The sequence below is a fragment of the Rutilus rutilus genome, assembly GCF_951802725.1.
Source record: "Rutilus rutilus genome assembly, chromosome: 24".
Classification (NCBI taxonomy): Eukaryota; Metazoa; Chordata; class Actinopteri; order Cypriniformes; family Leuciscidae; genus Rutilus; species Rutilus rutilus.
The window spans coordinates 5553768-5578000 of record NC_140228.1 but is presented as its reverse complement, the minus strand read 5'-3'; the positions used below and the strand labels follow the sequence as shown (position 1 = coordinate 5578000).

General features: G+C 37.1%; 2 protein-coding genes across 2 annotated transcripts; one reads left to right on the top strand and one right to left on the bottom strand.

Annotated features, from left to right (window-relative positions):
- The first annotated feature begins 746 nt into the window (after positions 1 to 746).
- Positions 747 to 17130, top strand: nlrc3 (NLR family, CARD domain containing 3). Its single transcript, XM_084399527.1, has 19 exons — positions 747 to 973; positions 5702 to 5884; positions 6692 to 6952; positions 7031 to 8816; positions 9477 to 9563; positions 10179 to 10262; positions 10486 to 10569; positions 11124 to 11207; positions 11301 to 11384; positions 11481 to 11564; positions 11650 to 11733; positions 11838 to 11921; positions 12765 to 12848; positions 13419 to 13502; positions 13995 to 14078; positions 14176 to 14259; positions 15813 to 15896; positions 16612 to 16695; positions 16887 to 17130. The coding sequence occupies exons 2-19, from the start codon at positions 5791 to 5793 to the stop codon at positions 16975 to 16977; spliced, it is 3411 nt and encodes a 1136-aa protein (XP_084255653.1). The 5' UTR covers positions 747 to 973; positions 5702 to 5790; the 3' UTR covers positions 16978 to 17130.
- Positions 17090 to 23847, bottom strand: cluap1 (clusterin associated protein 1). The gene is made up of 12 exons (XM_084399551.1): positions 23766 to 23847; positions 23279 to 23339; positions 23071 to 23182; positions 22866 to 22950; positions 22570 to 22749; positions 22299 to 22478; positions 20974 to 21107; positions 20110 to 20251; positions 19803 to 19875; positions 19340 to 19450; positions 19214 to 19266; positions 17090 to 17612 (listed from the first exon to the last, which is right to left on the bottom strand). Exons 2-12 carry the CDS (start codon positions 23298 to 23300, stop codon positions 17430 to 17432), a joined length of 1275 nt encoding a protein of 424 aa, XP_084255677.1. The 5' UTR covers positions 23301 to 23339; positions 23766 to 23847; the 3' UTR covers positions 17090 to 17429.
- Positions 23848 to 24233: the final 386 nt, after the last annotated feature.

The window sequence follows — 24233 nt, the reverse complement described above, 5'->3', positions numbered from 1 at the left end:
AATACAATGTCACATGATCCTTCAGAAATCATAGTAAAATGCTGATTTGGTGCTCAATTATTAATAATGGTTCTTATTTTTATCAATGTAGAAAAGGTCGTGCTGCTTCATATTTTTGTTTTAAAAAAACATACTTTTTTTTTTTGATCAATTAGTTCCAAAAATATATACAAAACCTGTACTAATTTAAAGAAAACATGTTAACAAGAAGATTAAATCCAATATTTGGGGGATAATATAGCATAACGGGTGATTTACAAGAATTTTTTAAAAGGCTGGTCATTTTTAACAGGTGTTAAAGAGTTATAAGGTGTTATGTGTGTGTGTGTATGCTCTTATACAGCATGTGTATATATACACACACATCACACTCTTTCGTCTCTTCCTGTTCTTTAATCAGCACTTCCTGTCCTGTCTATATCGGATGCATCTTCTTAAGACACAGTCCCCAAAATAGTGCCTTACATTCACTTTTTATTGTTCACCTCCCTGGTTTGCATACGTTTTTTTTTTTTTTTTTGCTTTGAACCTTAGTGTGTCTATGTAATGATCTTCACACAACTGTAGTCATGTGTGAATATATGTTTTTTTTTTTTTTCTGTTTGCACAGTCCAGTGCTTCATGTAAAGCAAGCGTTTGGAAGTGTGTGTGTGTGTGCTGTATGTGGTTTTGTGCACACAATGGCAGCATGTCAGACGATGCTCACGTCAAAAGTGCATCTGTGGCCTGTTGCACAGGAAGAGAAGGAGGTGCGACAGGAAGGATAGAAAGAGAGGGAAAGAAAAAGTCAGACGGTGCGTGACAGAGACACTCAAACAGAGAAAGTGTCGAATGGAGGATGAAGATGAGGTCTGTGAGAAGTAGGGTAGAGACGAGCGGAGGTTAGTGAAACTGAACTCAAAAACTCCTGCTGCTTCTGTCGTGTGTTTAGAGCCTCTAAATCTCAAGAACAACGAGACGAACTGAATCAACGGTGAGTATTCAGTTTCCTCACTACTACAGCTGACTGTCTAAATGTCATAAATATTGATAACATCTGTCTGTCTGTCTATCTATCTATCTATATCTATCTATCTATCTATATCTATCTATCTATCTGTCTGACACACACGCACACACACATATTTAAATATACATATATATGAGCTTATTATCCATATTGTGTATTAAATATATTTCAAAGGTGTATGCCCATAAACATGATTTTAATGATTTGAGAGCTTTTGAGAACACAATCGTACATAAATGTAAATTAGTAATCACTAACCGTAGTTATATCAGTTAATATGACTACAGTAAAATCCAGTAAAATTTCTTTTGTGTATTTTAAAGAATTTTTTTATTTTCTTTGGTACTGCCTGTGCAAAACTCACAGCCATGATTGTTATAGGCTTTGCATTGGCAAGATAAACAGAACTATTTTCCAGCTTCATTTTCGGATTATTTTGACTCGGATTATTTTGCTGGAAATGTTCAAAAAATACTTTCGCTTTTTTCCTTCCACGCACCTTGTTGATTTGGTGAAGTTGCACCAGAATAACTCCACAGCAGAATATTTGTCAGGGTTCAGCGACTATTAAAAAACCAATCGTGGGAAAAAAAAAAAGTTTTCGATATATATTTACATTAAAATTTTACAAAGGAAGTTACATACAGTTACATGTGTGAAGACGTTTAGGCCAGTTTACACCTTGAGTGAAAGTGCTACACGACTGACACAAACACTGCTGTTCTGTTACTAATTGATCTGCACATTTCATCCATCTTAATGAATTATGACCGTTAAGACATTTATAATGTTAACAAACGATTACTATTTCAAATTAAAGCTGTTCTTTTGAACTTTCAATTCATAAATGTGTCCGGAAAACAACAATGCATCACAGTTTCCACAAAAATATGCAGCAGCACAACAGGTTTTGTGCTCCTGCACGGCTGCACGCGAAGTCGGAGCTGAAGAAGAAGCTGGCTCGAAACCTCACAACACCCTCCCCCTGTCGGTGATTGGTTGGAAAACTATTTGTTTTGGTTTTGAGTGGTTGGTGAAACCAATTGTTTTTGTGTGCAGATCTCAGAGCCTAGGCTGCCTACAGAGACGCGTTTTTTTGACGGCATGCTTATGGGGCGGGCAGCTAGCGGATCGTTAGGAAAGATTAGATGAATGTGATAAAAAAAAATTTGGGCCTGAAATCACTGATACAACCTTTAAATATTAAACAGTTATCATAAATTGAAATAATATTCAACAATATTACAGTACATTTGAAAGGTAGGGTAGGCAATGTTCAGAGAGCGGTTAGTAGAAATGATGAGATCCCACCCTTCCTTCAGAGCGTCTCAAAGCCACGCCTCCTTCAAAACACATGAACGCGTACAGCAGGGAGCAAATAAAAGTGCCGCGTAAACTACCTCATGTCTCAAAGCACATAACATCACAATAATAATAATAATGAGCAAACAACTTACCTGTACCACCTGACTGCTGCAGATTCATTTTGGCGTTGATAGCGTTGACATTGAAACGCATACATTCGAGTCACGAACCGCTCAGAGTATAATGTCACGGGTTTCCATCTCTTGCAAATTACAGTAGTTACGCGGCTGCTGTTTCGGTTGCGGTGCTCGGTGACTGACGTCTGTCTAACTCTGCATAGCATGACGTGTGCGCGGAGTTATGGAAATACATATGCTGAGATCGCATCGTTGCATTCGGACTAAATGCAATGATTGGATGAACATTTTATGGTCCTACGCCTTTCCAAAGACGATATATATATATTAGTGCTGTCAGTTAAACGCGTTATTCATCATAGCTGTCCATCGTTTCCGATGATGAAGGGGTTGGGGAGGGGGTCAACGACGTTGCCGTTGGTGCCACTTCTCGTGGGCGTTGAGGCCGATCCTTGAGCCGCACACTCGTCCGCAGGTGGAGCAGGGGAAACCAAAGGACAGAGGAGCCCCGGCTGCCCTCTGGTGTCTTTGCCTGCGTCTCTCGGCTCTCTGCTGTTGGTCTTTGTCGTGGATTTGTGAAACTATTCGGGCACAGGTAACCTGCCAGGCTGATCTGTCCTGTGCCAGAGCTTCAAGCTGCATGGGATTGATGTTGGAATGCTTTAAAAGTCCCTTGGTGTAGTCCTTATAGCGCTTCTTTTGTCCACCAGCTGCTCGTTTGGCGCCTTGTAGTTGGCCATAGAGGACTTGGACTTGGTCCGGCATACGGATGGTATGCCCTATCCATCGTAGGTGTTTCTTAGCCACAGCGGCTTCCATGCAGATAGAGTTGGTGCTCTGTAAGATTTCCGCATGTTGGACTCGGTCCATCCAGGAGAGGCCGAGGATCTTCTGGAGGCAGCGGATGTGGAAGGATTGCAAGAGTGGGATGTGTCGGCTGTATGGAGTCCATGTTTCCGCCCCATAAAGCAGGGTGGAGACACATACGGCATTATAAACAGCAACCTTGGTGCTGACCCTCAGGTTTCGGTTTTCAAAAACCCTACTACGAAGGCGACCGAATGATGAAGAGGCTTTTTTGATACGGGTGTGTATTTCCATATCAAGGGAGCAGCAAGAGGACAGAGTTGAACCGAGGTAGGTGAACTGATCTACATTTTTGAGTGGGATGCCGTTTATATGGAAGCTGGGGGGTGGAGAGGTTTGAGAGAAGATTTGGGAAATAACTTCAGTTTTTTTAATGTTAACCTGAAGACCAAAGGATTGGTAGAGACTGGCTATTGTGTTGAGGGCGTGCTGCATGGATTCAGGACTATGTGCTAGAATCGCGCAGTCATCAGCATATTGTAGTTCAGCTATGCAGCAGGATTTGGTCTTTGTGTAGGCCTGCAACCTCCGGATGTTAAAGAGGCTTCCATCAAGGCGGTATTCAAGAAGAACACCATCCTTGTGTCCTAAGGCACGATGAAAAAGGTGAGTGACGGCAGAGAGAAGGAGGTTGAAAAGGACTGGAGCCAAGACACAGCCCTGCTTCACCCCAACATTTACATTAAAGAACTCTGACTGAAGTTCTCCTGTGGTGACTCTGGCTTGCATCCCATTGTGCAGCTGCAGTAGAATGGTGAGGAACTTGGGTGGTACCCCAAGTTTAGAAAGTTGTTTCCAGAGCATCTCACGGTTGATAGTGTCAAATGCATTACTGAGGTCAATGAAGGCTATGTGAAGGCCATTTTAACGGCATCGATTTTTTTAGCACATGATTAACATTCTTTTTGGCCTAGCAAACTTAGTTTTTTTCACATGCTGTTGCAACAACCAGTAACGTTAGAAAAACTACAACACCACACCGGATCTAGCTAGACTGGAAACAAAACAATAGGCACGCCGCACACACTTGTTTGGGTTTGCGAGCCGGCCAAAGAGTAGAAGGCTAACGTTTGGCTAACGCTAAAGTTTACTTTCCAAGTTCCATTAGCAAGACCAAAGTGATCTGTGTGTTTTGTCGTTGTGAACTGATCTATCATCGCAGCACATCCAGTTTCAAATACCACTTGATGGTCAAGCACACAGCAGATGCAAAATCTTTGATGCGATTATTTGCTCCAAGTGAGAATGTTAGTGTGAAATTGAACGCTACAGTATATGCCTTTATTTTCAATAAAATAAAAAAAACTTTGCACAAAGCAAGCCGAAACACTTTTCCATGTTGATAAGAGCATTAAAATGAGAAAAAATAATGGGACAAAAAGAAATCAAGGGACATTTAGAATAGATAAAAATGTGCGATTAATTACGATTAATTGCGAGTTAACTATGACATTAATGCGATTAAATATTTTAATCGTTTGACAGCACTAATATATATATATATATATACATTTAGACCACTTAACTTAGTGATTGCTATCAGGATGTGAAGAGATTTTAACCAGCATAACAAAAAAAAATTCTGGAACAAATCACCTACCCTGCCTTTAACAACATCAATGAACCTCTTTCATTAATTCATTCATTCAATGACAGTAGTCTCCTTTAACTGGACTTCATTTCAAGGTCTGTTTTAACTTTAAATGGAAGCCACATTATCGATAGCTATGACGGATGTACTTCACTATCACTTGCTTCTACAAATTTTCTGGCAACTCTTCTAAATCTATAGGCTACTTCGGCTCAACCGTGAGGTTTCAGGGGTTTCTCAGCAGTTGCTGAATAACATCTGCAGAAGCAAATGCTTGACAACGTTCTGCTGACTTGGCCGTTTCTTTCTGCCGCTGTGCGTCTGTCATATGGGACTCATTATATGTTTGAGGAGAAGGTCGAGGTTGCAGTTTCTACCTCACCTGAACTCCTGCTTGTGCTTTTTTGAGTCTACATGCTACGCAGACTGTTTTGTTAATAGAAATATACCTTATTGTAGCATACACTTTTCATAGATTTCTTAACGCTACTGGCTTATAACCTGCGTCTCTCGTGCTGTAACCATAGTAACACAATGTTTATTGATGCATGTGGGTAATGAGGTCAGGTCTTGGTTTCCACTGAACTGATATGTGCTAGAATACCCCCTGTTCATTTACTAGTATACTAACATCACCAGAAACCATGACAAAAGCCAGAGTGTCACTATTCCACATTTCGTTAATTACAAAATATACATCTAAGAAAATGTGAGCATTACTTGTCTGTGCAAATCTCTCATCTACAATGCCGTATCCATTTGATTGTTGTGTGTTGTGTTTGTGTGTTACAGGGGAATGGATCCTACTGAATCACACTGATGGTCTGATACCCAGCACACACACACACTCGGACACTTTTTCCTTTTAGCGCTCTGCTGGGATGGCTAGACATGACCATATCCCATGGGAGGAATACTGCTACCTGGATCTGAAGTCCAATGCTCAAAAACAAGAGACTAGCAAAAGGATGGAAGGTAAAGATAGAGAGCCCACAAACACATTTTGAAACTCACATCTGTGAGTGTCTGTGCATAAAAATGACAAAAATATTACATTTTCATAAAATAGGCCTACATAGTTTTTTGTTTATTGTATATTTGTATGTATTGAATATTTGTATTGAATATTTTTTATACATAATGTAGTATAAATGTACAATACTGACAATTTCTCTGTCATCAGCAATATCAGCATTTAATAGTGAATATTAAATACCTTAGCAGATCCATGCATGCCTGTGCATAACTTTTGTAATATTTTTATATATTTATATTTGTATTTCATATTTTTTATTTAAAAAAGTAGTATAGATTTTTAATACAGACCATTTCTTATTTCGTATAATCATAACAGCTATTAATATTAAATATTAAAATTTATAGGCAAAATATTTTTTTAAATAATTACAATAATGTTCCATTTGTTAACATTACATTGCATAAACTAACAATGAAAAATACTTTTAAAACATTTATTAATCTTAGTTAATGTCAAATTTCAACATTTACTAATACACCTTTAAAATTAAAAGTTGTATCTATTAATATTATTTGAATGGACCTGAGGTAAAAATGAAGTTGTATTTTTATGAACTAATGTTAAGATTAATAAATACTGTGACAAATGTATTGCTCTAATGCATTAACTAATAAAGTGTACAATAAATGTAAAGTGTTATCGAATTAATTTTCAGCACTAGAAGAAAATTCAGTATCTTTGCATCCCTATCTCTAAAAGCTTATGCTACATGTTCTTTGCGTATGTATTTGTTTGTTCTTCAGATCCCGGGTGGTTACGCAGACACCAGGCTTTGTTGCAAAGGTTCTTATCCACCTCCATCTTGGTAAATGTGGTCCATCACATGAGAAAAGCAGACCTGCTCAATACACAGGAGGCGGGGCTTATCCAGGAAATGGGGGCTTTGAAGGATAAAGTGCATTTATTGATTGAGTTCCTGTCTGTCACTGATCCACATGGCGCCGCCCTTCAGACTTATCTTCAAAGTTCACACCTGACTGAGTACAACCTTATAACTGTACATGGTATGCATGACTTTATTTGTCATTTTCCAATCACTTTTCATCCCTTAGTTCCTCATTTCTCCCTCTTTCTCTCCGCAGACTCTGTGGTTCGACCGCATAAAGACGCTCTACTTCAGCGACTCAAAGAAGATGAAAAAACATTTGCGCAACCCGGCGGAAGCTCACACGGTTTCCTCCTTATTGAGTGCGTATCTGACCTTCAGCAGCGAGAACACGACCTCGTACAGGTGTCGGTCAACAGAGGGGCGGGGCCTCTTCACGGTCGAGCGCTGGGATTGGACAAGCTGATCGTGCCTTTGACGAGGGTTAGCACCGCCCCACGTGTGACGCTGACCGTGGGTGTGGCTGGCAGCGGGAAGACCCGGATGGTCCACCGTTTCGTCCAACTTTGGAGCAGCGGTCACATCTATCCAGAGCTGAGTCTTGCGATCCCCATTGCATGCTGGGAATTGAGCAGTTTCGATCGGTTATCGGTCGAGCGCTTGCTACGGTTGTTCGTTCCGTATGATAACATGGATGTAATTATTTTTAATGAGTCCTGCAAAATATTACTAATTTTGGATGGATTAGAAGAATTTCGCCAATCGTTGGATTTCGCAGATGCTCCGCCCACTAGCGACCCTCGTCGCGAAATTCCAGTATCGGACCTCATTGCGAATATTGTACGAGGTAACCTTTTGCCATGGGCAACACTTTGGCTTTTGTCAAGGCCTGGTGTTGGAGCGAAAGTTCCCGCGGGATTGGTCGATCGTGTGACCGAAGCCCCGCCTCTTTCGCGAACGCAAATAAAGAACTATATTAATCATTGTATTACGAACACATTAGATGTGCACTCTTTATCACAAGAGAGCTCATCGTCTCAAACGCACATACCTGAGGATGTCTCCTCTCAAGTGTGGACTTACCTGAATTCTCAGAAACCGTTGCTCATTTTGTCTTCCGTCCCCGCGGTCTGCCACATTATCGTGACTACATTATCGCGCCTTATAAAGTTGGAGTCAGATTCCACGCCCCTTCCCAGGACTCTAACAGAAGTCTACGCCCACTACTGTTGGCCACACCTCTCTGGATCAGACCCGGCCAGTGGCGGCATCAGGAAGCCGCTGAGCTCTCTGGGTCGTCTTGCGTTTTATAGCCTTTTACGGCGACGTTATACATTCAGCGAGAACGAATTGCGAACTTACGGTGTTGACGTACCTCCTCAGGTTGGGACTCTCGGCCACCGCATACTCCAGCGCAAGCAAAGCTGGTCGTCCGATAGCGTGGTGTGGCAGTTCACGCACACGTCTGTGCAGGAATTTCTGGGAGCTCTTTTTTACTACGTTTCGTCAAGGCGTGGGATGTTTGATCTGTTCTCCGAAAGTAGTGTCTCCTGGCCCCGCATTGGCTTCCACAGTCACTACCGTGCAGCGCTGCAGAAAACCAACCAATCGGACGCCGCAGCGCAAGGGAACCTCGACCTCTTCATGCGCTTCTTGTCAGGGCTGATGTCTCCGGCGGTCACCGCTTTGCTAGGTGGTCCTCTGGGCGTTTCCCGCGAGGAGCAGGTGACCCAGCGCACCACGGCGACAAATTTGCTTCAGAATACGGTGACGGGGACAGGAGGCGACGCCGTAAGTATGCGCAGCGTCACAATGGTCACGTGTCTGGCGGAGCTGCAACAAGGGGAGTGGCTACGGTCAGTGGAGGAGGATCTCATTACCTGCGGCCTGCGGGGAAAACTGAAGGGCGGAGTTTGCTCTGTGCTAGCTTACTTGTTGCAAGTATCAGATGCATGCACAGAAGAAACGCAACTGTCTAATTGCCTAGACTCCTCCTCCCTAAAGAGGCTCCTCCCACAGCTGCTGTACTGCAGTAATCTGAGGTAAAACGTGCATGTAAATACACATATTCTTAGATGTTTGCAAAGAAAAGGCCCTAATAGGGTTAATTTACCCAAAACTGAAATTTCTGTCATTAATTACTCACCGTCATGTCGTTCCAAACCAGTAAGATTTTCGTTCGTCTTCGAAACACAAATGAAGATATTTTTGATGAAATCTGAGAGCTTTCTGTCCTCCATAGACAGCTACGCAACTGACACTTAATAAATAAGGTCCAGAACGATAGGAAAGACATCATAAAAGTAATCCATGTTGACTACAGAAGTTTAACCTCGATTTTATGAAGCGACGCGAGTGCTTTGTTTGCAAAAAAAGAAAATATTGACCTGTAATCCAGTAGGGGGAGCACCACGACGCATGTGTATTGTGTTGACTCAAGACCGGAAGTGAACGCGCTTTGGATAATATTATTATAAAACAATATGAGGGTGAGTAATTAATGACAGAATTTTTGGGTGAACTAACCCTTTAACACATCCTACAATTTACATTGGCAAATGCAAACACAAATTATTAAATAAAAGACAATAAAAGTAGTCTCTACACTTTGAGTGATATATTTCAGCGATACTTTAGATTTGTGTGTGGCATAAACAAAACGTTTTTCAATTAAAATATATTGTGTATCCTTTGTATTATAGAATGGAAAACAATGAATTTAAGGAAGGTGCCATGGAGCTGTTGGGAAGTCTGTTGAGTGCCAAAGAGTGTCATATTCAGATGCTCAGGTACCAGTTTTAGGATTACTGATGTACTATTAATACTTTGAAATTGTTTTTATTTTAATTTTAGTAAACGAGTAATTTTTATTAGATTTTGTCTTTTAACACTAGTGAAAAAAACCTATATCAGAATGTATATGATTTATAGTATACTACAGATCCATTACCATACTTACTGACATATAGCTTGAGACATAATTAAACTTTATTTGGATAACTTCTTTATTGCACAATGCACATTTCTTAATATTAAGCCTAAAATGTGTTTTAATAACACTATTAGTAAGGATAGTATATAATCTATAAATGCAAGATATTTAAAGTGTGCCTAAAGTATTCTTGCAATAATTCCATTTTTAGCACAATCAAATATACTGTACATAAGTGCATTAAGTACAAAATTAGTTGTTAGTATACAAAAAGTACAATTGCAGGGTATTTATATGAAGTATATGTACTGTATTTGTAGTATACTTAGCTTATTTATGTTAACATTCTTTTCTTCAAGTAACAAAAATAATTTTTTATGGTTTTAATTTTAGATTTAATAACCCTGTGAGGTACACACATTTACACATAAACTTATTGACTTGTTTAACTCTCTATCTCTCTCTTTTCTAGTCTGGCTGACAACTCAATCAGCAGTAAAGGAATTAATCCACTCAGTCGGGCTCTACTCGTCAACCGAACCCTCACGACCCTGGAGTCAGTGACTTTATTAACAATTTTGTTTTTGTTTTTTTGTATTTGTATATTGTATTTTTGTGCATTATATTGTATTTTCAATACTATATTTTAACTTCGTCACTGAATAATATAAAGCAAACTAATGTGATATGTCCTTTTCTTTTGCCCTTGATCCTTATAAGCTGAATCAACAAGGGAAATTGAGGATGTGAAATAAACTAGATCTTGTTTCTTCTCTTAGCCTCCGAGGCAACAACATCAGCGCCAAGGGAGCAAAGACCTTGAGCGAGGCACTAAAAATGAATCAGGTCCTCGTGTCAGTCAAGTGAGTTCTAATAAACCATTATAGAATTGTGACAGCTGTAATTTATAATATAATATAATATAATTAGTGCTGTCAAGTTGATTAATCGCGATTAATCATATCTAACATAAAAGTTTGTAAATGTGTGTGTGTGTGTGTGTGTGTGTGTGTTGGAATACAGTATATATACAGACATATATTTACAAACTTTTATGTTAGATGCGATTAATTGACTTGACAGCACTAAATATAATATAATAGCCTATAATATAATTAAATGTAATATAATATAATATTTAATTATTTAAAAATGCTACATTTCTAATTTCATCAATTATATTCATAAATTATATTCATAAAATAACAAATGAGGTCCTTATGTGAATTCTGATTAGCTATAACAAAATTGTTTAGAATATTTATAATATAATTAATGATGTAATTTTTTATTAAATAATTTAAAATTTTGATTTTATTTTTTTAGTTAATAAATTAAAGTAATAAAAAACATCTTTAATGTGTAAATTTAAGTCCTAAAGTATTTAATATGTGTGTTTGTGTGTTGATTGGTGTAGTTTGCAGAGTAATCACATAGAGGATGACGGTGCTCGTGCGCTGGCGGAGGTTCTTCAGTCAAACCGAAAGCTCACCACACTGAAGTGAGTCTGTGTTTCAGTGTGTGTGTGTGTGTGTGTGTGTGTGTGTGTGCTGTAATAGAGCATCATGCATATGCAAATCTTCATGCATTGCAGTCTTCAGAAGAATGGCATTGGAGCAGAAGGAATGAAAAAAATCGCAGAAGCCCTCACAAAGAATCAAACTCTACAGGATCTCAAGTAAGATTCTCAGGTGTCTGCTTAAAGTCTGACTGAGTGATTAACAGAGAGATGAAACTCTCTATTGAGAATAATTTTGTGTGAATGTTTCTACAGTGTGTCCGGCAATCATCTGGGTGATTTGGGAACAGTGGCTCTGGCTCAAGCACTTATGGTCAACCACGTTCTCCACACGCTCAGGTAAAACACACTCAGTTAGCGAGTTCATTTTGAAACTGTCCACTACAGAAGCAGCTCTGAATGAGTGTGTGTCTCTCTGGTTTAGTCTTCAGAGTAACTCTGTGAGTGACAGAGGCATTCGAGCGCTCTCACACGCTCTTCAGTCAAACCGAGGACTCAGCTGTCTGAAGTATGTCAATACATGGCCATTTCAAACACCACAGTATTAAACTATTAAACATTTATGTTCTGGCTTAGAAATAATGCTGTTTTTGTGTATATTTTTGGTGGCAGTCTAAGGGAGAATTCAATAGGAGTTTCTGGTGCCAAAGACATCGCCAAAGCCTTAAAAGTCAACACGTGTCTTAGAGAACTCGAGTAAGTACACACAGACACATGATTAAAATATATATATTGTATATTCACACATTTATTATATTATAAATATTTTAGATTTGTATAATATAGATATTTTAATATTATAAATTATTATAATTAACACATACATACTTATTTATAATAAAATATATTTTTTAATAAAAATCAAATATTAAAATGATTTCATATAAGTAAAAGTAAATAAAAAATGTTTAATAAAACATAAATAAATCTAATATTTATTTATTAAATAATATTTATAATTATAATTAGCTTTATAAATGTGTATAGTTTATATACAGTAATAATTTTGAAGAGATTTTTGTCAGATTACCTAACTTGTGAGAGTTTTCCCCCCAAATTAGAGTTTAGAAAAATACAAAATAAATGTGTGTGCCGACCATTTATCAAATGATTACCTTAAAGGGACAGTTCACCTAAAATGTTTAATTCTGTCATAATTTACTCATCCTCAAGTTATTCCAAACCTGCATGAATTTCTTTCTTCTTCTGAACACAAAAGATGATATTTTGAAGAATATTGGTAACCAAAAAGTTGATGGACCTCATCGACTTCTATAGTAATCATTCTATGGAAGTAAATGAGGTCCATCAACTGTTTGGTAACCAATGTTCTTCAAAATATCATCTTTTGTGTTCAGAAGAAGAAATAATTTACATTTTTGGTAATTTTCATTTTCACCATCTATTGAGCTTTTGTTATCAGCAAAAGTACTTTTTGCAAAAGTACCACAAACTCAATTCTTCATAATGCAACACTTTTCATTGAGCTGAACGTATTACAGATCATTTATCTGTGTTTTATCTGTGTTTGTGTTGAAGTCTGACCGCTAATCTTCTTCATGATGAGGGTGTGACAGCCATCGCTGAAGCCATGAGGGTCAACAGAGCGATCACATCCTTACAGTGAGTTAACTCAACTGAGTTTAAAGGAACACTTCACCGTTTTTTCATATTAAACTATGTTATTCCCTTAACTAAGATAAGAGTTGATACATATCTCTCTCGTCTCAGTGCGTGCACTCAATCGCTCTGGCGCGCGGCGACACTTTGATAGCACTTAGCTTAGCCCAGTTCATTCATTAGGATCCAAACAGAGATGAAGCTAGAAGCGACCAAACACCTCCACGTTTTCCCTATTTAAATACTCTTATCTCTCCCTCACTTATCTTCAGCATTGTTATTCTGCATCCTCTAAGTAAGAAACCGAGGCATGCGCCAGAGCGATTGAGTGCACGCACTGAGACGAGAGAGATATGTATCAACTCGTCTTAGTTAAGGGAATAACATCGTTTAATATGAAAAAACGGTGGAGTGTTCCTTTAAGACAATAGACATGAGCTAATGAGAACCTTAAAGATCAACTGTGTGACTAGCAGTCAGGAAATGATATCATCTACTGAAGGTCAGGATGTGATATCATCATCCGTGTTAGGATGTGATGTCATGCTGTGTGTGTGTGTGTGTGTGTTTCAGCCTCCAGTGGAACTTCATGAAGGCTGGAGCTGCTAAAGCTTTAGCACAGTCTCTCATGAGCAACACCTGCATTCAGCTTCTGGAGTAAGTCTATTCTACTTCCTCATGCATCAACCTCTATCAGTGTGATCTGGTGCAGAAAGATTTTTTTTTCTCTCATCAACACCACTTTTTGAAAAAAATAAAAGGTTCTTCGATGGTGCTTTGAAGCACCTTATATTCTTCACTCTTAAAAATAAAAGTTCTTTATTGGGATCGATGGTTCCAGAAGATCATTTAACATCCATGGAATCTTCCCATTGCACAAAATGTTCTTCACACAAAGAAAAAATGGTTGTTTTAAGATCTGTTCACTGGAAGGTTCTTCTATGGCATTCGCTACTAAAACTCCCCTTTGGAACCTATATTTTAGTAAGTGTACATGTTCTTCAGATGTGTGTTTTGGTTTGTCCTTTAAAGCACTACTACTACACAGAAGATTTACTAAAGAACTCCAAAATAACTCCTTTTTTAAACAGTGCATGTCTCCACTTCATTGTATAGTGTAGTGTGTGTGTGATGAGTGTTTCCTCTCAGTCTGCAGGAGAACGCTCTTGGTGATAATGGTGTCATCGCTCTGGCCTGTGCTCTGAGGTCAAACTCTTCTCTCAATGTGCTCTAGTGAGTCTCACTTCAGCTGGCTTCATATTTCATGGCTATTTGCTAAAGCTGGTTGTGTCTGACCTTGCGTGTGTGTGTGTGTGTGTGTTTTTTGTAGTCTTCAGGGTGTATCAGCAGGTAAATCAGGGGCCGTTGCACTAGCCAACGCTCTGGTCGCCAATGAAACCCTTCATACACTAGAGTAAGTCTTCATTTTCATTTTCATTTCATCCATCAGTCCATCCATCCGTTGTTCTATCTATCTATCTATCTATCTATCTATCTATCTATCTATCTATCTATCTATCTATCTATCTATCTATCTATCTATCTATCTATCTATCTATCCATTGTTCTATCTATCTATCTATCTATCTATCTATCTATCTATCTATCTATCTATCTATCTATCTATCTATCTATCTATCTATCCGTTGTTCTATCTATCTATCTATCTATCTATCTATCTATCTATCTATCTATCTATCTATCTATCTATCTATCTATCTATCTATCTATCTATCTATCTATCTATCTATCTATCTATCTATCTATATATCTATATATCCATCCATCCATTGTTCTATCTATCTATCTATCTATCTATCTATCTATCTATCTATCTATCTATCTATCTATCTATCTATCTATCTATCTATCTATCTGTTGTTCTGTTGATCTATCTATCTATCCATCCATCCATTGTTCTATCTATCTATCTATCTATCTATCTATCTATCTATCTATCTATCTATCTATCTATCTATCTATCTATCTATCTATCTATCTATCCGTTGTTCTGTTGTTCTGTTGATCTATCTATCCATCCATCCATCCATCCATTGTTCTATCTATCTATCTATCTATCTATCTATCTATCTATCTATCTATCTATCTATCTATCTATCTATCTATCTATCTATCTATCTATCTATCTATCTATCCGTTGTTCTGTTGTTCTGTTGATCTATCTATCCATCCATCCATCCATCCATTGTTCTGTTTATCTATCTATCTATCTATCTATCTATCTATCTATCTATCTATCTATCTATCTATCTATCTATCTATCTATCTATCTATCTATCTATCTATCCATCCATTGTTCTATCTATCTATCTATCTATCTATCTATCTATCTATCTATCTATCTATCTATCTATCTATCTATCTATCTATCTATCCATCCATCCATCCATCCATCCATCCATCCATCCATCCATCCATCCATCCATCCATCCATCCATCCATCCATCCATCCATCCATCCATCCATCCATCCATCCATCCATCCATCCATCCATCCATCCATCCATCCAGGACCATCTATCTATCTATCTATCTATCTATCTATCTATCTATCTATCTATCTATCTATCTATCTATCTATCTATCTATCTATCTATCTATCTATCTATCTATCTATCTATCTATCTATCCGTTGTTCTGTTGATCTATCTATCCATCCATCCATCCATCTATCTATCTATCTATCTATCTATCTATCTATCTATCTATCTATCTATCTATCTATCTATCTATCTATCTATCTATCTATCTATCTATCTATCTATCTATCTATCTATCTATCTATCTATCTATCTATCTATCATCTATCTATCTATCTATCTATCTATCTATCTATCTATCTATCCATCCATTGTTCTATCTATCTATCTATCTATCTATCTATCTATCTATCTATCCATCCATCCATCCATCCATCCATCCATCCTATATTTTGTTGTTGTTTTAGTCTGCGTGGAAACTCCATCGGGATGGAAGGAGCGAAGGCGTTTTCCAGCGCTCTGAAGAACAACAGGGGTTTGAGAAGTCTGAAGTATGTCTACAAACACCACATTATTTTCTCTATATATTCCTAAATCCTAATCTAAACATCTGACAGATAAACTCTAACCCTCTGTTGGATCACTAAGTGCACATGTGCAGAACTGCGGCTGATATCCAGTACAGTAATCATGCTTTTGGTTGGGGTTATTTTTTTAAATTTGCAAAACATATACACTACTCTACAAAAGTTTGTAGTAAGTCAAATTTTTATTTTATTTTAAAGTCTCTTCTGCTCACCAAGGCTGCATTTACTTGATCAAAAATACAGTAATATAATGAAATATTATTACAATTTAAAATGGCTTTTTTTTTCTATTTGAATATATGTTAAACTGTAATCAAAACTGAATATTCAGCATCATTACACCATTACATCATTACACATTTCTGATTATCAATGTTGAAAACAGTTGTGCTGCTTCATATTATTGTGGAAACTGATGCATTATTTATTCGATTAATTTAAAGTACAGCATTTATTTGAAATATAAATCTTTTGTATCATGATAAATATTTTACTGTCACCTTTGATCAATTTAATGCATCCATGCTGAATAAAAGTATTATTTTCTTAAACATTAAAACAAATGCAAATAAATGTTGGCATGTGAAGTAAATGAATCTTAGCATGTGAGAAGATGCTTGTATCTCTATTCCCAAACAGAACATGAATGTTGAAATAACATATTTGCACATGTTTGTAGTCTACAGGAGAATTCTCTGGGGATGGACGGAGCGATCTTCATCGCGACTGCGCTGAGAGGAAACCATCAGCTCACCTACATCAAGTCAGTCTGTGTGTGCGTGCGTGTGTGTGTGAACCGCTGTCTGTGAGTGAGAGGTTTAACCACAGAGTGTTACGATTGCATGGCACGTGGGTGAGGCTGTGATTCTGCAGACTGAGCATTTCTATTTTTCCGTGAATGGCACATGCTCTCGAGTGTGATTTGTCTGTGATGTGTTGTGTTTTTCTCCTCAGTCTCCAGGGTAACGGCATCGGCGAGTCGGGGGCAAAGGTCGTGTCAGACGCCATCAAAGCTGGTGCACCAGATTGCGTGGTGGATATCTAGCACACGTACAAATGTTCAAAAAACATGTTTATTTAGAGTCTTATTCATGTAAATATTTTTGTTTATGTATTAAAGTTGTGTAATAATAAACGTTTATTTTATAAAACAGAACTGACAGAGATGTTGCCATAATAAAATAGCAATTTAGTTGAACTTTCACTCAAATTGAATACAAATAACTGAGAATTTCAAAGGCAATTGAACACTTGAATACAAACAAGAAGATATATTCATTTTTGGGAAATTACATTTTGGTATTTACATATATTTACTTTTTTCCATGTCATGAAAAAAACATTTATATGGTCACATTCAGTTTGATGCAGCAAGTTACATAAGAATTGATTCTTGAAAAGTTCAAAGAAATTCAAGAAGGCCAACTGAGCGTATTTTTCCATGTTGGCGTATTAATGTTTTTCCATTTACAAGCAAATGCATGATCAAGTTGCATGTTAAAAATCATTGTCGCTCTCCTCAAGGATTTGTGGGTGTAGCGATCGCTTTGACCGTCCGGCTTTGGCAGAGGAGCCCTCCAGACTGTCATTGTCTTCGTCCAGATCCTCGTTTTCCTCCTCATCTTCGTCTTCCTCACCATCTTCGTCATCGTCGTCTACGTCAATCTCACTGTTCTCTGACTGCAAACCAAAATACATTGTGAATTATATAACAGAACACACACACACACACACAGCGGTCAGTGGATGGTAACTGGAACGAGGCTCAATTAATACCCCTAATTCAGAATTATTAGAATGAGTAATTATGAGAACGTCCAGGAGTTCACACCAGTGTTGATGATAGCTAAAACATAAAAAATATAGTTGTTTTTATTGAAAGCTATCTTATAAAATATAAATATTAAATGAAAAACATAAACTTTAAAAAAAAACTTTGACCAAGTTCAGTTAGTTAGCTTAACACTGACTGAAATAAAATGAGTTTGAGTACTAAAATTACTATAAATATTATTATAAAAATATTTCAAAAATAAAAATAAAAACGTGAAATGAAATGATAAAAATAAAAGCTTATTTAAAATATTACTGAATACTATAGAGGCCTGTTCACACAAAGAATAATAACTACTAGCATCCACACCAACGAAAAATATTATGTTTTTTATAAGCACGCTCTGCAGTTTTGACTTCTGCTGCTTTAAAGGCACGAGCTCTATTAAGTTGGTAGATTCTGATTGGCTGTCAATGTTTTTATGGTTCATCAGCTGAAAAAAAATTGGTGAATGTGATTCCGTCGTTGTCGTTATAGTTGTGGTGTGGAAGGGCGTTGGAGATTAATATTATGTCAATTATGTTTTTTTGCGCGAACACACCAAACTTGCTGGTTAAACCACTGGAGTCACATGGATTAATTTCATTCTTGAAAGTGGTAGTTGCTTAGACTGTCAACGGATGGACAGAAAACTCTCAGATTTCAGCAAAAAGATCTTCATTTGTGTTCCGGAGATGAAGGAAAGTCTTACGGGTTTGGACCGACACGATGACAGAATTTTTATTTTTGGGTGAACTAACTAACACCGGCGCAAACACGCACTCAAACACACACACACCACCTTTCTTCTCTTTTGCTTCCGGCCGCTGCCGGACAGACGAGCTCGTTCCTTTACTCTGGGCTTGAAGAACGAGTGCAGAGGAAGAGAAAGAGAGATGGAGTGAAAACGGAGTGAATGAAATGAGAGCTGGTGGCATATACAGTGTAGAGATCATGGAGGAAAAACAGGGAAATGTGAAGGAAACAAAGAAAGCCAGAGAGCTTGGAAACCATGATTTGCTAAATGATCTGAAGAATATAACAGAATAAATGAGGAAAGAGTTGGTTCAGTGTTGTTATTGTTAACTAAAAATGATCTTTATTAATCTCTGTTAACTGTTAGCTCATGTTCGCTCAAGTCCATTAAATAATATTAACAGACACAACTTTTGATTTTAATAATGTATTAGTAAATGTTGACTTTAAGATGAACAAAGATTAAAAAATGCTTTAGACGTATGTTTCATTGTTCATTTAGTTAACTAATGATAACAAATGGAACCTTAATGTAAAGTGTTAACAAAAAAAATGAAAAAATGCACAAAATTTCTAAAACTAAATAAAAGCTATTATATAAAAGCTAATTCAAAATATTAATTAAATATTCCAAATGTTTAAGAATAATCCTAAACGAACAACTTTTGGTCGGTATGATGTATTATGTATGTGAACGTGTGTGTGTTCTCACCTCTTCACTGTCTTCTCCTCTCATACTGCCAATGAATCGAGCGCCACCTCGACCTGCAGACATCAGAAATGTGTGTGAGTGAGGCAGCAGATGATGTGGGACTCTATGCTGAACGTCTTCCATCACCTGATATCTGAGCGTGTCGTGCGAGGTGTGATCTGGGCTGCTGCCCGTCATCCATGTCGCTGTCAGATCCTTCATCCTCTGGTATGTCCACATCGGAGTCTTCATCTTTCGCTACAGAGGAAGAGAAGCCGTGAGATCTTTGACGCACGTCCTGATTTTGCCGAGTTGGACGCGTTCCTGGATCAACATTCCTGTCTGAAAATGTAATCCTAACCATATCCCTATGACTAAACCTAACCCTACCCATGAGTTATCTCTAAAAACACTGATGCAGAAGCACCTAACCCTGGTTATAAGTCTAAACTTGACAAACTGTAAACTTGTCCCTCAAATCTGATTGGTTGAATGGAAAGTTGTTCCAGGATCAACAAAGATGTTGATCCAGGAACATGTTGTATTTGACGAAATCAGGTTCTGCATCTTCGACAGCTCAAACGTGTGTTTTTGAATGTGTTAGACCCACCTCCACTCCTCATGAGTCTCTTCTCCTCCTCTTTTAATTTGTTTTGTCTCATTTTCATTGCCATTTCTGCTTCCTGGAAGAAAACAGCCAAAGGATTAATTAGGGAAACATCAGCATTGACTTTTTAAAGTGAATTGCTGAGGTGAATTTGGGTGAAATATGACAGAAATATCACGTTCTTGATAGGTTTCAAGAGTTCCACTCATTGTTGTCTTTTATTATTAATATATTTAGCTGGATAAATGAAATGGTGAGGTTTAGGTACAGGCCTCATATGAGTACCAGAGGGAAGTTCCACTGATCGTACCTCGAAGCGCTCCTGCTCGGCTCTGTGATAGTCGTCTAGCTGCTGCTCCAGGAAACTGAGGTTACGGAACTTCTCCACGTACGTCTGGTACTGTCTCTGCAAGTCTTCCTCGATCTTCTCATACTCATCCATAAACGCTGGACTACATATTGAAACACAGTGACAGAGAGTGTTTTAATAGTTTGTGCATTTGTATATAACTAAAACTAAAACCATAAAAAAAGTTTAAGTTAAAGTACTAAAATAATATATAGTACAGGTCAAAAGTTTGGAAACATTATGTTTTTTTTATATTTTTGAAAGAAGTCTCTAATGCTTATCAAGGCTGCGTTTATTTGATCAAAAATACAGAAAAAAAAACAGTAATATTGTGAAATATTATTACAACTTAAAATAATAGTTTTCTATTTGAATATACTTTAAAAAATAATTTATTCCTGTGATGCAAAGCTGAATTTTCAGCATCATTACTCCAGTCTTCAGTGTCACATGTGACATCCAGTCTAGAAATCATTCTAATATTCTGATTTATTATGAGTGTTGGAAACAGTTCTGCTGCCTAATATATTTGATGAATAAAAGGTTAAAAAGAACTGCATTTATTCAAAAGAAAAAAATATTTTCTAATAATATAAATCTTCTTTACTATCACTTTTTATCAATTTAACACATCCTTGCTGAATAAAAGTATTGATTTATTTCAAAAAAAGAAAGAAAAAAATTACTGACCCCAAATTACTGACCAGTACTGTATATTGTTGTTACAAAAGATTTCTATTTTAAAAAATTTTTTTTTTATATTCAAAATATTAACAAAAAATAACAGTGTATCAATGATAGTGAAATGCCACAGCAGCAGCTCACCGCACGCTCTGTAGAGTTTGTAAACGCTTCTGGTTTCTCTCCAGGTCCTGTTTCTTCTTCTCGATTTTGGCCTCCAGACTGGCCTCATCTGACGATACGTTATTGAGCAGATCTTTCGTCATCTGGATGCTCTCCTGAACACAGACAAACAAACATCCACAAGGACAGATGCCATTCAGACCCCAAAATAACATCACAATTCTCCAAAGACGTTCCTACTGTTCTTTTTGCTTGGTAAATAATTCAAGTACGCTACTCGCTGAATGCACTAAAATCATCCTTTTCAAGAACTGACCTGAAACAGAAAGTGTTTCGAGTTCTCGCAGCCCTCTGGAGACCTTCAAAGAACACTTATGCAACATTTATGGAGGATTTTCCTCAGGTTATTTCTCAGAACAGGCCGTTTGAAATGATATATTTATATATAAAAAAAAACAACAACGATAAAATAAGCTAAAAAAATCAAGATGTAAAGTTACATTATTACATTTCTTATTTAATGAATTCCCTCAACAATTGTCATTTTTATTTAAGGACCAGTATTCCCACGGTCGTGGAAGACCTGGATATATCATGGACTTCTGTTCATTATAAAGCCACTAATACAATTTTATAGGCATTTTTATAACGAATATAAATTGTTCTAGTTATGTCAAGCTTTACTGATTTATTTAACAATAAGCAGCTTTGCCATTACAGCAGAAGTACCAGAAATATCTCTGAATATTGGGTCTCATTCACTAATAATTGCGTGGATTATTACGTATTTTACGCACAGGAGAACTTCTGACGAAAAATCTTTGCCTACGCACATGAATTTGTTCTTAATCTCATTCTAATGTATGTGAGGACAGTCATTTGCATAAAACACGCCCAACCCACGTCCATATAAGGGCTTTCCACAAAACCTTTCGTCGCTCTCGTCAAACATACGCCGCTCTCTGCAGACGAGCAATGCCAAGTGTGTAGCTTTGTTGTATTACTTATTGTATTATTTATCAATTTTATTATATAATTTAATTTAATTTATAAAATATTATATAATTAAAGTTGTGTTAAGATTAAATATAATACAGGAATCATGTGTACGTGTGTTTTCAGTTGTTTTTTCGTACATTTTGAATCAATTTTAGTACGAGCGTTTTTGGTGAATCATGATTTGTTCGTGAAAACGTTCGTACGCAGATTTCATCCACAAATTTGTGCGTGCACATGCTTAGTGAATGAGAGCCTTTGTTTTGGCAGTATTGAAAAGCATACTGAAGTGATCATTACATGAAAAACAGGATCTTGTGATTGTGAACCTGCGAGGATCAGTGTTTTACCGTAACGTCTTTGACAGCCGCTCTCAAGGCTCTCTCTGTCTCAGTGATCTCCAGCGGTCGGGCTATCGCAGTCGCCCTGCTCTCTCTCAGGTCCTCTTCGTGCCCCAGCAGGTCAAACAGAGCCGCTCCCTTTGCTGTGATTTCAGATCCCAGCTGACGTGCCACCTTTAAATCAGCTATCTGCACACACACATAAACAAAACATCATGTAAATGATTGATTATGACGACACTAACTCATCTCGAAAAGTCTGCTTATGTTCTCAATTCACCTTTGACCCCAGATCAAACTTGAACTTGCTGTTTTCGTCATTGTTCTGGTCACCACCGGCGTTCTCTTTGGTTTTCATGGCATTATAGAGGATGCTGGTGATTTTCAGCATCTCTTTGACAGCGTAGCCATCTGCCTGGTATAAACGCTTAAGATTCAGCTTCACATGAGCCTTGGTGGCCTAGAGAAACACATGCAGTGAATTCAACATATACTGTGAAACATTTTTCACCCATTCTAGACAAAAAAGTCTAAGTGAACAAATATGATGATCATTAACACAATAATATAGTTCACCATAAATTGTGCCACAGCTTTGATGAAAAACACCCTGTCTGATTCGGTGTCAACATCACTGGGAATTTCCATCTGAGGTTCATATCTGGGGGAAGATACATAAAAATATATATTTTTATATTCATGCATATTTAACACACATAGCTTTGAATTGAATGTAAATGATTGCCTGTCTGCCAGCCTCTCACATGTTAATATGTATTACCTCTTGACGAGCCAGATGAGAATCTCAGCCACTAGAGGAAAGTTTGGAGATCTGAAGTTTTCCATGGAGATGAGACGAGGATATCCGAGCGCTCGCATCATTTCTGTAAAATCTACATATCCAGATCATAACATAAGTCTTTAACAAATATTCATACACACCACATACTGCAAATATTACAGTAGTGCTTAGGTTTAGGTTCACTTACTTCTCAGATCTCTAAAAGACATGATTGCTGTCTTTTAATCCAGTGAACACACGACTGTCCCCTATTAGACAAGAAGAAAAATTACATTCCACTAAAAGGAATACACTTTAATTGTTAATGTACACATAGTTAAGATTTCAAATCTCAATGGAACTATATATATATATATATATATATATATATAGAGAGAGAGAGAGAGAGAGAGAGAGAGAGACATACATACATATACAAGATAATATATTTAATACATATACATATACAAGATAATATATTTAACAACTTGTGTTGATAAGGGGTAAATATACTAATTTCAACAAGCCTCATCAGATAAAAGCAGCTAGCTTGCTTGATCGTCGACTTTTACCTTCCCTCTCAAATTCATGTCCAAATGCTGACAATCGAGAATTATAACAAACCTGTTGCCGTTTTAGTTGTAAATCTAAATGCCAAATAAGAGGGATAATTAGCATAAAAGCGGAATTCTTACTTGCATAAGCGTCTGTTACTGTGTTCGTCACTATAGCAGCCAGATGGACCTATGGTAGCCCAGAAAGAACAAACAAAATTACAAATGAGAAACGCGTTTTCTGAGGATGTTCATCTGAAAACTATTTTCTTGCGAAATTATTAAAGAAGAACCATTTACGTCTGGGTATATCATAATAATAACGATCTCAACAATAATCCGATAGAATGTTCAATACAGTCAATAATTTTAAAGGATATTTTCAGATTATAATATATATGAAATATACACAGACAATATCGAGAATGTACAGTTAAAATATTAATGCGAAAAATGAGAAATAAACCACAAAAAAGTTCTATTTGCATTATTATTATTTTTATTTTTTTGTCGTCTATTCTGTGACTTTTAGGAGAAATTTACACAATTACACACAGAGCCTGTTTTTTTCTGTATATGTGCATGAGGGTTCCCCATTTTTATTTAAAA

Excerpts from the sequence above, each read along its gene's own strand:
- nlrc3 (XM_084399527.1), top strand. The coding sequence starts at position 5,791 with ATGGCTAGACATGACCATATCCCATGGGAGGAATACTGCTACCTGGAT. Across the intron at positions 14,079-14,175 it reads TCTTCTCTCAATGTGCTCTA|TCTTCAGGGTGTATCAGCAG; the intron begins GTGAGTCTCACT and ends TGTTTTTTGTAG. Across the intron at positions 15,897-16,611 it reads AGGGGTTTGAGAAGTCTGAA|TCTACAGGAGAATTCTCTGG; the intron begins GTATGTCTACAA and ends ACATGTTTGTAG.
- cluap1 (XM_084399551.1), bottom strand. The coding sequence starts at position 23,300 with ATGTCTTTTAGAGATCTGAGAA. Across the intron at positions 19,876-20,109 it reads CCGAGCAGGAGCGCTTCGAG|GAAGCAGAAATGGCAATGAA; the intron begins GTACGATCAGTG and ends GTTTTCTTCCAG. Across the intron at positions 17,613-19,213 it reads GAGGAGAAGACAGTGAAGAG|TCAGAGAACAGTGAGATTGA; the intron begins GTGAGAACACAC and ends TTTGGTTTGCAG.